The 16,071-nt window shown below is 35.8% G+C and overlaps 1 protein-coding gene across 1 annotated transcript; it reads right to left on the reverse strand.

Moving 5' to 3' along the window:
• Positions 1 to 8,905: 8,905 nt before the first annotated feature.
• LOC149199901 (uncharacterized) lies at positions 8,906 to 9,439 on the reverse strand. Its single transcript, XM_089400763.1, has one exon. The coding sequence runs from the start codon at positions 9,437 to 9,439 to the stop codon at positions 8,906 to 8,908; it is 534 nt and encodes a 177-aa protein (XP_089256889.1).
• Between the last annotated feature and the right edge of the window lie 6,632 nt (positions 9,440 to 16,071).

The following is a 16,071-nucleotide window of genomic DNA, read 5'->3' on the forward strand; positions in this document are numbered from 1 at the left end:
ATGCTACAGAACCTTTAAGAGCTAACTCATCCTTCCAGGTGACCAACCCTTGAGGCAATTTGACCTTTCACTGATTTGGACCACCAGCTGCTTCCATGACAGGCCATGCATGAAATTGATGACTTCCATTCGATGCCATAGCAAGGGCATTCCAATGATGGTGAACTTTTTTAGCTACTTCTCAGCCATCGAACTCAAATTCTGTGCCACATTTTCAGGGCTAGGGCTCAGACCACTCCCCAAAACTTCATGAAACTTTCAGGAATTTTAAATAATAGAACAAAGGTACTAGTACAAATATTTTATGATGACCTGATTGGACCCCTATTAGCGATGACGAGAATTTCATCAAAGTGTCACAAATATGCAATCTATAGGTCATAACAACAGATATGAGCATAGGGGTCTCATAATTTTCTAAGATTCATAAATGAGTGTTGTTGCCATATCACAATAGCTATATTGCCATCTATTAGGTCACATATTCATTGTAAGTTCAGTAACTAACCAAAACATGATGAGAACCATACATAAAGTCTGTCATAAAACATAGTCATAATCAACATATAACCAACATAAATAACAAGGATAAAACAAGCATATAATCCACATATAATCCAATACAGTTACACATGAAATAGCACAGAGAATTAAATCTTATTAATGAATGCAAAAGTCAACCAAGTTTGGGACTTCCATGGAACACCCAACCATAGATTGGTTGAACCAAATCTTTCTTTCAACCAATCATCCTCGTGCCATATTCCAAGTATGAATGTGGGACTCAAAACCAAACCAAACCAGGTTTTCTTAGGCTTTACGACAATCCCCACTGAATCACTATGCCCTAAATAATCATGGATGCCACCAAATTTCTCCACCTATATAGTGAGGAATTTGTGTGTCTCCTAGTCTCTAGGATTTACCATATATCCTGCCATACAATAATCGACGATCCCTAGGTATAATCAAGACTCCACCTTCCAAGTTTTACCATTTATCCCGCCATTCCCTGGTCAAGGATTCCTAGGCATGATCGAGGGCACACATCTATACGCTTTCCATATATCCCGCCATTCACCAGTCAAGGATTCATAGGCATAAAATAATATCTTTACTGCAATCCCAACCTGGTTCCGGGATTGTTAGGCCATGTGTTCTTTCTTTCACAAACCACCTCACCTAGTTTCAAAACGATATGACAATTCTTCTCGACCAAATACAAGATAACCCATTACACGATTGCTATCTGAAGATGGTAAGGCAAGGTTGAAGAACACTGTCACACCTGGAAAAACACAAGCCGATGACAACAACAGTACCAAATACACACATGCATGTATCATGCATGCCAAAACTAGAAAGGAAATGACACATGCCAATTAACAGCTGCAAATAATTCCGCTATAGCTACTAGATGATGCTCTTCCTTGCTTGATCTTTGTCTTCTTGATGAGTTCTCCAAGAAAATTCCAAGTGTCCAAGAGTGTGAGAGAGAGAGAATAGAGAGAGAGCTCCAAAACTAACTGAAAAAAGTACCAACTCATCTTGAGATACTTTTTTATTAATGAGACCTCTATTTTCTTCAATTTTCTATTATTTTCTTTGTCCTAATTCTCATTATTTTCATAAATAACATGCCAATTAACACCTATTTCCTTTTCAAAGTTTTTCCTATTACCTTTGCCCATTTCATTTAGCCATACTAACAAAAATAAACACTTGCTAGAATGTTTTGTTCAACATTTAGTTTGTAATAGTATTCTATTACCTGAGTAATTATTTTTCTTCTATTAATTTTATTACACATATTTTTAACAAAAGCTTTTACAACAACAATGTTTTAACTACTTTTATATTATGCTTTAACTTTTATATTATGCTTGTGAACTCAAAGTATTGAACATTTCCAATATTAGATATGCTTGTGGCCTCGAAGTATTGAACACTTCCAATATTAGATCAACGGTTTAGAAGTGTAAAACCTGATTGGGCATATTATCACAAAAATGACGTTTAACTATATTGTTAATTCGTATGAAATCGAAATATATAATTTAAATTTCAGTGACTACCTCTTGAAGCTATGATCTATATATATATGCCGGATTGTCTCGAGGAAATAATTTAGAGGAGATCCATTTCTCCATAGTTTCAAAGTGAATATATTTTGTTAGTGTTATTTAATTTTCATCCTTTCAATGTATTACTGGAGGTAATAACAAATCTTAATGTAAGATGCCTTTAATTATTTGCAAACCAGACTGATTCGGGAAGTCAACTAAGCTGGTTAGACATATTAATAAATTTGGCGTCGTAGCATGTTTCCGTTATTACAAAACTAATTCAAATTATCACATTCTTAGTTATATAGCCAGTATATATAATTATGCATTATTATTTTATTTGATCTTGGTCATGACACATGGTTTGCAGGGGAATGTTGTAACCTAATGTATTTCTCTATTCAGATATAAATGCATTATCAAATCTTATTTAGTGATGGGTGAACTTGTTTAGTATTCATCAGTAGTGAATTTGTTTAATATTGATAAATGAGTATGATTATTTTTTAAAACTCTATCCTTCATATAAATATATGAATATTGATTACTTTTTGAAACTCTATGTTACATATAAATATATAAATAATACAATATCAAATTATATTTAATGAAACATTTAAATAGAATACATTATAAGTCATTGCAATAAGTTTTTATTTAATTAGAATAGTGATGGATATAAATATATAAATAGTACACTGTCAAATTATATGTAATGAAAAATTTAAATAAGATACGTTATAAGTTATTACAATAAGTTTTTATCTAATTTGGATAGTGATTTTTCTTTAAAAATTTACTGAAATTCTTTTATATATATATATAAACTTTAACTTGTAAACCTAAATTAATAGAGAGATTCTAACTACTCAAAGCTATTCCATATAACATATATTTATTATTCATACCTAGTAAAGCTATTCCATATCAATTATATTTAAGTTAGTCTTAACGACATGTTACTTCAAAAGCGGAGTTTTTTTACATTTATATTAAAAAGTATTTTTAAAACTATAAAATAATAGTGTAGTGTGTTTTATTTTTTTATTTTTTTTTACAGAAACGGTTATGAGATTTTATTAAGTATTTGGGGAAAAGCCATAATTCCTGTTAGAAAAAGTGAAACTGGTTTCTTGGCATCTCTCCATGAAAGGTTTCATAGTTATAAAGTTATTTTTATATTTGGTTAAGAGTTATTTTTTTGGAATAAAAAAAAGGTTCATGACTTACTATTAAAAATATCTGGCAAAAGTAAAAGCTTACTCCTTACAAACCATTTACTGATTAAAAACCTGCCTTTAACCACAAGCTAATTATTTTAGGATAAATTTGTCAGTGTAATTAGATAGAATGCTAAACTAATAATAAATTTTAGCCCTAACCAGAATAAAATACACACATTATTATGGTATCACAGAACCAAAAACGGAATAACCATCAAATTGGCCAAAGTCTCTGAGTTTATTTATTCAGATCAAAATGACGGAGATAAAACAATGAAAACGCAATTAGTGTCAAATTGGCCAAAGCAGCGGAGAGTTTATTTATTCACCTCAAAATGACGAATATACAACATCCACTGGTTCAATGACAGAACAACGAAATAAACGATAAGCCGTAAATGGCTCTCCATATTAGAAACAAAATTAATAGAACAAGGAATCGTATGTGATTATATGCAATAACGTTGAAACCAGATAAAGTCATCTATCATGAATGCTTCTCTTCAAGTTCAGTACGTTCAAGTTCAGTACGTTCATCAGAGTCCGCAGGGCAATGAAATCTTGGCCAATTGACTGAATAATTTCCCTTGATTTTCTTGACATCTACAACTTCAAACACCCCATATCCACCCAAGACTAATAACTCTTACAAGCTTCATGTTGAAGAGAATGGAGAATATCCTAGAATAGGTAGAGTTGGTTCACATAGCCTTAAGATAGGAATTAGTTTCTATTTCTTAGGATGCTGTTTCAACTTTCCTAAAACCATGTATTCTATTTAATGTGTAATGTTGATGAATAATGTAGAGCATTCTGCAGAGCCAGACTCTCCTCATTCAGACTCTCTTTCGTAGAGTTGATCAATGGGTTTTATTTTCATTAATACAAACATTGTCATTTTTATCATGGTATCAGAGCGTCAGAGCTGAGGAACTTGTATGCTGGCTGGTGGGTGGTTCTTTGAACCGAAATCGTCGCAAGTTTTGAGTGGATAACCGCGACGATAGCACTATTACACTTCTCGAAATTTTTATTTTTCAATCGTCCCAGTTTTCCAGTGTACAACTGCGACGGTCTCAGAAAATTGGTGTATTTTTGCGACCGTCTCAGATATTGGGTGTATATCTGTGACTAGTCTCAGAAAATTGGTGTATTTGTGTGACAATCTCGAATATTGGGCGTATATCTGCGAAAATCGTGTAAATCAAAGAAATTGCAAAGGGAGCCAAGAACAAGGCTATCGCTGACAACAGGAGGTTGTTTGGAGGCTGAGAAGAAAGCGACGGTGATCTACACATGTGTTGCGAGATCAAACAACAGTGATCTATCTCTGTCACAGATCTGGGGTAAATTTAACATCTTTTACTTGTCGATTTTTTTTTCTAAATTGCCAAGATGAATAACAACATATTTTGAGCATGCGTGAATGAGCATAACAATCTCGATGGTTCCAATTATGAAAATTGGAAGTTTAAGATGCAAACTCTACTAGAAGTGCAGAGTGCTTGGCAGATTGTGAATGGGGATGAATCGAGGTCTGCGGCTAGATCAGCATTGGTCCCAGATTGAGAGAAACGAGAAAAGAGAGCAAGGAAAATGTTAAAGATGTCAGTGAAAGATTGTATTACATCGTATATTAGAGAAGGTAAGTTAGCTAACGAGATCTGGGGAATTTTGAAGGAATTGTACGAGATCAGAAATTCAAATCGTCTTCTATTCCTCAAGAGTAATATTCTGTCGATGAGGATGGAGGGGAATGAAACGATTGCTTCATTCATAGCAAAGATCAAAGACTTGAAAACTAAATTATCAGATATTGATCACACAATGGACAATATGGATCTTATGACCATTAAAATGAATGGTGTCACTGACGATTATCAGATGTTCATCATAGGGATAAATGCCAGAGATAAGATCCTGCATTTTGAAGAGCTGACAGGTATACTAATCCAGGAAGAAGAGAGGAGATCGACTCTGAAGCCCTAGAGTGACGATCTTGCATTGGTGGTGAGGAAGAACTTTTCTACAAAGAGAAAGGAGGTCCACAACATCAAAACGGAGCAAGTTCACATAAACGGCCAAATCTCACCCAAGGTATGTGTCTGAATAAAAACTACTCTGAAACAAAATGTTTTTATCGCGGAAAATTGGGTCATATTGTCAGGGAATGTAGCAAAAAGAAGTATCATGAAGAATAGTAGAAGCCAAAGAGACATGCAGGTCATCTTGTGAACAGTAATAAGGTGCAAATTTGAGATTGTTCATGGCAGATTATGATGAGAATGTTGATGCAGAAATATAGTATGTAGATTCAGGAGCATCAACACACATGACAGGGAACAAGCATTGGCTGGAATATTTTAAAGAGATAAACGAAGACACACAGATTTACCTAGGAGATGACAGAAGTCATCAAATCAAAGGATCTGGGAATGTTTTTATTATTCTACGTGATGGTAATATCAAACAAATTTATAATGTAATGTATGTGCCTGGTATAACAAAGAACTTGTTTTTTGTATCAATGATTATAGATCAAGATTTGAAAGTTGAATTATTAAAATCTAACTATTAAGGATCTGCTAGATGGAATGAAGACAATTGCTACAGGAATCTGAACAGGAGGACTGTACAAGTTGGATGTAAGACCTGCACCGGTTCGAGCATTGACAGTAGTGAGCCTGACTACAGAAGAGCTTTGGCACCAGAGACTCGGCGACATCAATTACAATGATTCTCTATTACTACAAAGGAAAGAAATGGTAAGAGATCTTCCTATGCTAAAGCAAGTACATAATGATTGTGATGGTTGTACTCTAGGAAAAATGCATAGAGAAGAATTCCCTATTAGAGTAGAAAATAAGTAGAGGGATATACTAGAGTTAGTGCACACAGACCTATGGGGTCCCATGCAGACAAAATCATTAGGAGGTGCAGTGTATTTCCTATTGTTTATTGATGACTGTACAAAGTTTTCTTGGGTGTATTTCTTAAGCAAGAAGAGTCATACATTTGAATACTTTAAGCAATTTAAAAACATGATTGAATGACAAATATGGAAACATATAAAAATTCTCCGTTCTGATCAAGGGGGAGAATACAGGAAAGAAGAGCTTATCAAATATTATAAATATCATGGAATTTTGCAGCAGTTCACAATACCCCATACTCCATAGCAGAATGGAGTAACAGAAAAGAAGAACATAACTATTGTGGAATGTGCGAGAAGTACGATGAAAGGTAAGAATCTTTCAAATGGTTTTTGCGCGGAAGCAGTGACTACTGTGGTTTATTTGAAAAAATAGGAGTCCTACAAGAAGCCTTGAGTTTAAAACTCTTTTTGAAACTTTGTATGGATATAAGCCTGCAGTAAAACACTTAAGAATATTTGGATGTAAACCATTTACTCACATACCCAAGGAAGATAGAAAGAAATTAGACTCAAAAGCCATCAGATGCACTTTTATAGGGTATTGTTCGTCATATAAAGCATACATATTATTTAATCCCTCTACTCACAAGATCTTTGTTAGTAGAGATGTTAAATTCCATGAGCAGGATAGTGAAGAAACTGATGAGCACTATGATAGATGGAACATTCTGTACTTTGAAGAAGAGGATGTAGATAACAATCAGGATCAACAGCAAACAAAGGCAGAGGGTGAATAGAAATAGCAGCAGTAATTACAACAGTAACAACAACAATAGCAGCAGGAGGAAGAAATAAGGTTTAAGACCACTACCCAACCACTCAGGAGATTAGGTAGGAAAGCTCAAATTCCTGCAAGATATAGGGAAAATGCATTTATAACTAGTATGATGAATGTTGTTGAACCATCTAGTTATAAAGAAGCAAATGAAAGTAATGAATGGAAAATAGTCATGGAACAGGAATATGGTTCAATAATCAGAAACAAAACTTTGGAATTGGTAGAACTCCCTAGAGGAAAACAGGTCATAAGTTGCAAATGGTTATATAAACCGAAAATTAACGCAGATGGAACGATAGAAAAACTAAAAGCTAGGTTGGTTGGAAAGGGGTACACACAAAAAGAAGGAATAGATTATGAAGAAACCTTCGCCCCTGTAGCTAAATTGGACACCATCAGAATGTTAATTGCTTTAGCTACTAAGAAACATTGGATTATGCACCAACTAGACGTAAAGTCTACATTTCTGAATGGAGAACTGAAAGAAGAGGTTTATTTAGAGCAACCGGAAGGGTTTTTCCATAAGGGAAAAGAACATTTCGTCTGTAGATTGAAGAAAGCACTCTATGGACTAAAACAAGCTCCCAGGTCGTGGTATGATAAAATTGATTCATTTTTTCTACAAGCTAGATACAATAGAAGTAAGAATGACCCTAATCTTTACGCCATGAAAGATGAAAACAGGTGCATAGTGCTGATTTCATTATATGTAGATGATTTTATAATTACAGGTGATGCTATATATCTAATTCATGAAATCAAGTAGCAAATGTCACAGCTGTTTGAGATGAAGCATCTTGGTGAACTCAGATACTGTTTAGATCTCGAGATCTGGAGGGATTCAGGTCAAACATTTCTGTCTCAAGCAAGGTATGTCAAAGGCTTGTTAGAAAAGTTTAGAATGGATCAATGTAAGTCTGCACCAGTACCATTGCAGCAGAACATCAAATTGCAGTGTGAGGATGGCTCAAAAGAGGCGGATGCAACACTTTACAGATAGCTAGTTGGGAGTCTGATCTACCTAACCACTAGTAGACCTAGTTTGGCTTATGCAGTCAGCGTGTTAAGCCAATTTATGTCTAAGCCAATCGAAAGCCACTGGATTGCAGCACAAAATGTTTTGAGGTATCTACAAGGCACTGTAGATTATGGAATTATTTACACTGACTCTTCTGATGTTAAACTGGTAGGATTTGCAGATTCAGATTGCATAGGAAATGTAGATGATTGCAGATCTATAACAGGTTATGCATTTAGTCTTGGATCTGGGTTGATCACTCGGAGCAACAAGAAACAGAACATAGTCTCCTTGTCCTCAGCAGAAGCAGAGTATCAAGCCATGTGTGCAGCAACTTACGAGGTGGTTTGGTTGCGGACACTTCTCCAGGATATTGGGGAAGAATAGACAGTCACAACAACAATCAAATGCGACAATCAAAGCTCAATCAAGCTAGCCAACAATCCGGTGTTTAAGAAAAACATTAAACATATTGATACTCAGTTCCATTTTGTTAGGGAGAAAGTGCAATATAAAGAAATTCATCTGGAATATTGTAATACTTTTGATAATGTTGCGGACATTTTCATTAAACCTCTTGGAAAAGTAAAGTTTCAAATGTTTAGGGAGATGTTAGGCATATATGTGAACCGATTCTCCATTAAGGGGGAGTGCTGAAGATAATGGAGAATATCCTAGAATAGGTAGAATTGGTTCACCTAGCCTTAGGATAGGAATTAGTTTGATGCTGTTCTTACTTCCCTAAAACCATGTATTCTATTTAATGTGTAATGTTGATGAACAATATAGAGCATTCTGAACAACCAAACTCTCCTGGTTTAGAATCTCTTTCATAGTGCTGACCAATAAGTTTAATTTTCATTAATACAAACATTGCCATTTTTATCACTTGAGTCTAACATATCCAGATATTGCTAAAAAGAGTTTTTTTTTCTGCAAAAGCATCTGACTACGAAACTTTTTAATGAAACCCTCCACCAAAATGTCGATCTCGTCCTCGACAGAGCGTGTAGATATTCGTGAGCTCTTAATAGCTGAAACATAATTTCTAGGGTTATCAGAGGGCAATTCTGATTCTGACTTAAGAAGTGCGTGGGGTAGATGCTCCAAGTCCTGCTCGCAATGTTGAAGAGCTTCACAAGCCATCTCATCGACGGGCGTTGAAGCATAATACATCGTCAATGACGTGTTGTTGTCACTGGAATATTGCGCTTGGCTCTCCTCAAGTCCAAACAGAGAATTCATCTTGTGAGAAATTGCGCCGAATATCTTCTTGTTCTTGATGAAGCCGAGAACAACAATCTTCGTCTTCATTGCGTGGGCTGCTTTTCCCTTGGAAGCATTTGATTTCGATTTGAGCACAGAGCTCAGGACCGACCACACTTGCCTCGCCACCCATCGGGACCCTCCTATCTTCATATTTCCTGCTGAAATTTACAATTCAACCCAGTGGTGCATATAACAATATAATCCTTTGGATTATAACAATAATAAGTCTATTGCTCATTTCCTATGGATTGTAACAATAATAATAATAATAATACTTTGTCCCAACAGGCAAGCCAGCTGATTTCCTTTTTTTTCTCCGTATATGTCCTCCCCACCTCTCTATATATAACAACAATTTGCGCAAGCATCAGTCATCTACCTAAAAAGCACAGGACATGCAGAAACGTGGTGTATAGAAAAAATATAGACCAAGAATAGTAAAGTTGGTTACTCTCTTCTGAGCCCGCAGTTTCACAAAAACTGGGCATTTCAGTACAGGCTGTCGAGTCCCAAAAGAAATCAAAGTGGAAGGCAATGTAGCAATGGAGGAGGCTGTTACATACCAAAAAAAATATTTCCTCTTCTTTACCAATAAAAAAAATATCTACCTCCTCCATTAAACAAATTCGCACCATCAAAATGTAGAAACGATGGAGGGTGGAGAGTGATTCTTGTTTCTGCTTTTCTGAATCCATTTGTTGTTTTAAAAATGTCGTATAGTTTTAGCGCTTTAGACAATCAAGTTCAGTACATTATTCAGTGCGGGCAGCTTCCGAGAAGCACTGATCGTTTGATACAGTTCAACTTTCAGAGAACTTATAGGTCATTTGTGTTTTACTGGAGATTCAAAGTCAAAAGTTAATCTTCTTTTCAAACATGTTGTTTTACTTTAGCTAATGGATCCATGTGTAGCATGTTGTCAAAACCTTCAACCGACTTGGACACATGGCCCCCGAGTTTGAGAGAGCGTACAATTTCGGCTGCCTCTGCTTGTGTAAAAGTTGGGTAAAACAAAATTATGTAAGTTAATTTTATTTGCTTTCAATATGTACATGAAATATAAAATTTGATAAATTATATTATATAAAATAATATAATTTTATAATTGAAACATATAAATCTGTGTTTACATAAAATTATTTCTAAATTTATTTAATAATTCTTTTTGAAATTTCAACAAATATAATGCTAGAAACTATCCCATGCACATTTATTTAAAAAGATAATATATTAAATTTTCATGTAGCATTAGCTCTTCAATGTAAGGGCCCCCTGACCTTTTCATACTTTCTCATGACTCTATCAAATTATTTTAAAATAACAATATACATATTATTAATTAATGGATATATTATTCATTGTATTGATAGGCATGTTTATTTCAAAAGAGAGTTTATGTAATTTCAATTTAAATAATTTAGATTCATTTTAATTTTGGATCTATCAAGCATTAACAAAAATTAAATATCTCTCTATTTTAAAAGAGATTTGCATCTATGATTTTGCACTTACATCTGTCTCTCTGGATAATTGTGGTAGATCTAGAGTTAAGACAGATATAGGCCATTTAATTATTAGTTTTATGTGTGCATAAATTTGTGTGCATAAATTTCTCTCAATTTAAACAGGCTACATTATAGAAGAATACTATAAGAAAAATTGAGAGTCCAAAAACTGCTAATGTTTACATGACATGACAACAACTCTTCCATATTGGACTGGAACTCAACAACAAAGAAAGGAGCAATAATTTCAAGAGAGAGATTATTAATGTTTTATAAGAAGTTGTCTTATTGAGAGTTTTTGGAAGCTTTTCAGGTTGGTTTTTTTGGTGTAATTTCTCTAAAATCCGGTATAAATTTATTGAAATCATAAGCTTGACGGATAACCCCTGCACAATCATAGCACTCTAAGGGTTTTTCAGGGTGTTGAATCCATATATACATTCAAAAAAACCAGTGTAAATAACACAAATCAAGATTTCACCTCAAAATTTTCCACTAGATTCCAGCACCGGAAGATCCAAAAAGCCACACTAAAGACAGCTCAATTTTATAATACTTTTAATTAAAACTTATATATATATATATATATATATATATATATATATATATATATATTCCAAGAATTATATATCTCTTTCATACTTAGTTGTAGAATACAGTTGAACACAATCACGAGATTCATTTCAAAGATTTTATGTTTTGGCATTTTAGAAATTTGCATGAATTTTGAAAATATAAATTATTCAATCTTATTAAAAAAATAATGTTTTGAAACATTTAGACTATATCACTTCTACTTGTTGATCTAGATTGTCATTAATGTCAATATGAAGCCAAGGAGAAGAAGAGCAGACTTGTGAAGAACAGGAGCAAAGCCACTGGAAAGAAGATCGCATCAGTGAAGGTACATAAAGAGAGTCATTGAAAGTCACAGAGAGATGTGTCCAAGGGAAACTGCTATCGGAAGAACAAAGAGCAACAGAGCTATCAAAGCAAAGAAGAGAAGCAAGTGTAAGAGCAAAAGGAGGAGAGGCTAGCGGAAGAGTAGTTAATGGAGGAGCATCGCATGTAATATATGCCAAAGAAGAACTATCAGAATTCAAAGGGAAGACCGATGAGAGGAGCAAGAGAAGCATAGAGGAAGAGTCATTTGAAACCATGAGAAGCAAACAACGAAGAGTCATTACTCTGTGTAACCGCATTCAACAATTAACTGGCGGGTTTGTAATAGTGGTTGTGGTTATCGGGCGGACGCTAGGCGGTAAGTGGTATTTAGAGGAGGGCGCTTGATTCCATTTACCGAGCAACACGTAACACTCGGGTGGAGAGAGAAAACCACTTTTTTAGGTGGTTATTTCTCTTGCAAGTGGCTCACCCAAAATGCATGTAGGTTGTTGGATCTAGTGCAGGTTGGTCGACGACGAAGGATCAACGGACGGTTTTGGGTTGATCGGGTTAAGTCGAACTATTAGATTTGGAGAGAAGATCAATGATTGAGGATCGCTAAGGAATACCACAAGAGTGTAAAGCCGTATCATGATAAAATATACAATTGCGATATATCTATATATATATATATATATATATATATATATATATATATATATATATATATATATATATATATATGCACCCATGGGACCATTACAATATGATGTAATATAATATCACATCCGTCACAATATCGCAAGCCTCCTTAAGGCTTCGCCACACTATAATGCTGATTGTGATCTAATTATGGCCCCGACTACACCATTATAGCATGGCTTAATCAAATGTCACATCCACAGTAATCACAATGTACAAAGGGATGTTAAATCCACCGATTGCGATGGAGCTATGGACCCGACAGAGTTATTAACAGCAATTTATAATCATATCACATCCAGTAGGGCAATGGATAATCGGCCATCGACAATGTTATAAACATGAATTATAAAAGAACTCCTGAAAGTTGTGATTGAGATTACGATTGAGATTGTGGCATGGCATGTGGGACCACCCATTATATATTTCTAACTGTGTTAATCTATGATATTGTTACAGGAGGACAGAGGATGTTATGGGGAATCAGCAATGTTATATCGTGAAGACAAAGAGTTGCGACTGCGGAAGCTGCGATTGTGATTAAAGGAGTGATGCGATTGCTGTAAATAATGTTGGGTCCATTGTATGAATATTGAAAAAAGGGGGCCCTCTCTGATATAGTTATTTCTTTAATATGCAATATTATTATAATACGGCCTCTCTTCCACATTAACATGTCCTGTAAGAATTGGATGAATCCGAAGAGACAGAGGAAGTCGAAGAGTGAGTGTAGAGGAAGCCAAAAGATCAAGAGAGTGAAGAGTAAATGAGTGGAAGCCAAAGGTCAGGAGTATCAGGCATATAAAACAGAGGATAAAGGAAAGGTTGAGGTACTCGTGAGCTGTAAGAAAAAAAGGGAGCCAAAGTTTTGGCAGAAGTGGAAGGAACAGGAGGACAAAAGTAAGTCATAGGTTGAGCAGGGTTGGGAGCAGAGAATTTCATCCAAACATATCCAACAGTTACAACAGAGGGTTGGAGCCCTTGAGGTTGGTGCCTCAGAAGTGAAAGGATTGGTGTCCTGGAAGTTGGTGCTCCTAAATTCAAGATTGGTGCCTTGACGAGACAGAGTTGGTGCTCTGGGGGTTGGAGCCTCACAAATAGTCCAAGTTGGTGCTTCGAAACTTATTGAAACCATATATATATATATATATATATATATATATATATATATATATATATATCTTGGGACATTGGTGTCTTAGCTTCGCGATCTATAGTTGGAGAAGTTTGGTTTAGGAGATCTGCTTTGCTGTTAAATGAAGATTTATTTTCTGCGGTATTCAAATCCTCATAATTGTTGATTTGTTGGGGCGGGCTTTCTCCTTGCTTGCTTTGAGAGTTGTTTCCTTCTTCCTTGATTTCCTCAGAGTTTTCTCTAGAATATTCTTCTTTGATGACAGTGTAGTGTTCTTTTTGTGCTCCTTCCCACCATGTGGACCTGTGGTGGTTTTTTCTAGCAAAATTTTTCTCAGAGGCTTTTGGGCAATTTTTGGCTAGATGCCCTGTCTCAAAGCACGATCGACATCTGAAGAGGACACTTTCATAATCAAGCTTCTGGTTCCACACATAGTCTTTACTTGTTAGGTTTATTTCAGCTGGGAATCCGGCGTTGAAATCCATTTCCACACAGATGCGTGCGTAGGTGGTTCTCGCATATTCCTCTGTTTCTGGGCACCTGCAGTAAAATTTCCCAATTGCATTTCCGATGGCTTTTAGCGAGGAGAGATTCCAGAGATGCAAGGGTAGGCTTGGCAATCTCACCCAAACTGGTGCTGAGGTTATCACTGCTGTAGAGGGATCGAATGATGGGTTCCATGGCTTCATAAATAGGCCTGATTTTTCCCAAAACCAAGGGCCGGAATCTAGAATACATTGTCTGCTTTCAGGATTCTCAAAATCTACTATAAAGAAACCTCTAGCACAGGGGTAGATATTAATTTCATCAGAAATGATAGGCTTCCATACCTCCGAGATCCAATTGTGGAGTGCTATCAGCCGCGGCCAAAAACCATTGAACCGGCAAATTAGGGCACTTTCGGAGAACTTCAAAGCTTCATCGAGTGAGTCCTGGACCACTTGGATAGTGGGAGCTGGGGCTTCGCTCACGATATGGGCAGGAGATTGCCCTCCAGAGGCGGATGAGCCAGCAGTTATTTTTGCGAAGGTCGGAGCCATATTTTACGCAGATCTGCACCAGATCTGCGTCGTCCACCGAAGAGATCTGCGTTGTCCACCGAAGAGATCTGCGAGACTGCGTCGTCCACCGAAGAGATCGTCCACCGAAGAGAGCAGAAAGAACAAGAACTGAAAGCAAGAGCGAATATGAACACAATTTTGAGAGACTGCGAGATCAGCGAGACTGCCTACGGAAGAGACTGCGAGATCTGCGAGATCTGCGTCGTGAGAGACTGCGAGATCTGCGAGATCGGAAGAGACTGCGAGATCTGTGATAACTAGAAGATCGGAAGAGATCTGCAATATCTGCGATAAATGGTATATTAAAGGTGCTTTAAGGAGACTGCGAGATCTGCGTCGTGAGAGACTGCGAGATCTGCGTCGTTATATATCTATATCTATATATATATATATATATATATATATATATATATATATATATATATATATATATATATATATATATATATTGTACCTTATTTATTGCAAAGATCACATTAATAAAAGAATCTATTCCTATTATCTATTTCTGTGTTCCAAATGTAAATGTTTTTAAGCGATAAAAATAATAATTGAAAAGAAATATTGATTCACCCCCCCCCCCCCCCCCCCCCCTCAGTATTTCCAACAATTGGTAATTGAGCAAGCTTCTTCATATCAGCCTAACAACTTGAAGGAGGATTCTTAATCATGATGAGAAATCAAGAAGTGTCAAGAACACCTCCTCTGTTCGATGGCACAAATTTTGGTTTCTAGAAAAAGACAATGTCCTACTACTTAATGTCCCTTGGACTTGAAGTTTGGAATTCAATCTTAAATAAGTACATAGCTCCTTCCACCCTTCCAACAGATCAAGATGAGAGAAAAGTCTACGTTGCAAATGCAAAAGCCTTAAACTCCATTACTAGTGGAATCACTGATTCTAAATTTACAAAATTCCTGAATTGTAACTTTGCCAAAGAAGTATGGGATAAGCTAATTAGATTATACGATGGGGACTCCAAGGTAAAGAAGGAAAAGCTTCAAACTCATAGAAGGAAATTTGAAAGTCTGAAAATGGATGATGAAGAAGATATTGCATCATACGTTCTCCGAGTAGCTGAAGTGGTCAACTCTCTTAAAGGATTGGAAGAAAACATTGAAGAAATCACCATTGTTCAAAAGGCCTTAAGATCTCTCGTAGACAAATTTGACCCCAAAGTAAGTTCCATTGAAGAAATGCAGGATCTAGATACTCTCAAGATGGATGAACTCCATGGAATCCTCATTTCCTATGAGATGAGAAATGGTCACCCAAGTTCCAAAGATGCAACATTCAAGGCCTCAAAATCAAAAAAGGGCAAAGAAAGAAATGTCAGTAGTGATGACTTCGATGTTGAATCCGAATTGGCGCAATTTGTACAAAGGCTGAAGAAAGGATCTAGGATAAAAGGTAAATACCCTCTTATTTGTTTCAAGCGTGGAAAAATAGGTCATGGTGCTGCAAAATGTCCTCATAAACATGATAGTGATGAT

The sequence above is a fragment of the Pinus tabuliformis genome, chromosome 2_1 (assembly GCF_031772625.1).
Source record: "Pinus tabuliformis cultivar Carrire ecotype Pingquan chromosome 2_1, CPIR1, whole genome shotgun sequence".
NCBI lineage: Eukaryota > Viridiplantae > Streptophyta > Pinopsida > Pinales > Pinaceae > Pinus > Pinus tabuliformis.

Bases quoted from the DNA above. Each gene is read 5' to 3' on its own strand.
- LOC149199901 (XM_089400763.1), bottom strand. From the start codon at position 9,439: ATGAAGATAGGAGGGTCCCGATGGGTGGCGAGGCAAGTGTGGTCGGTC.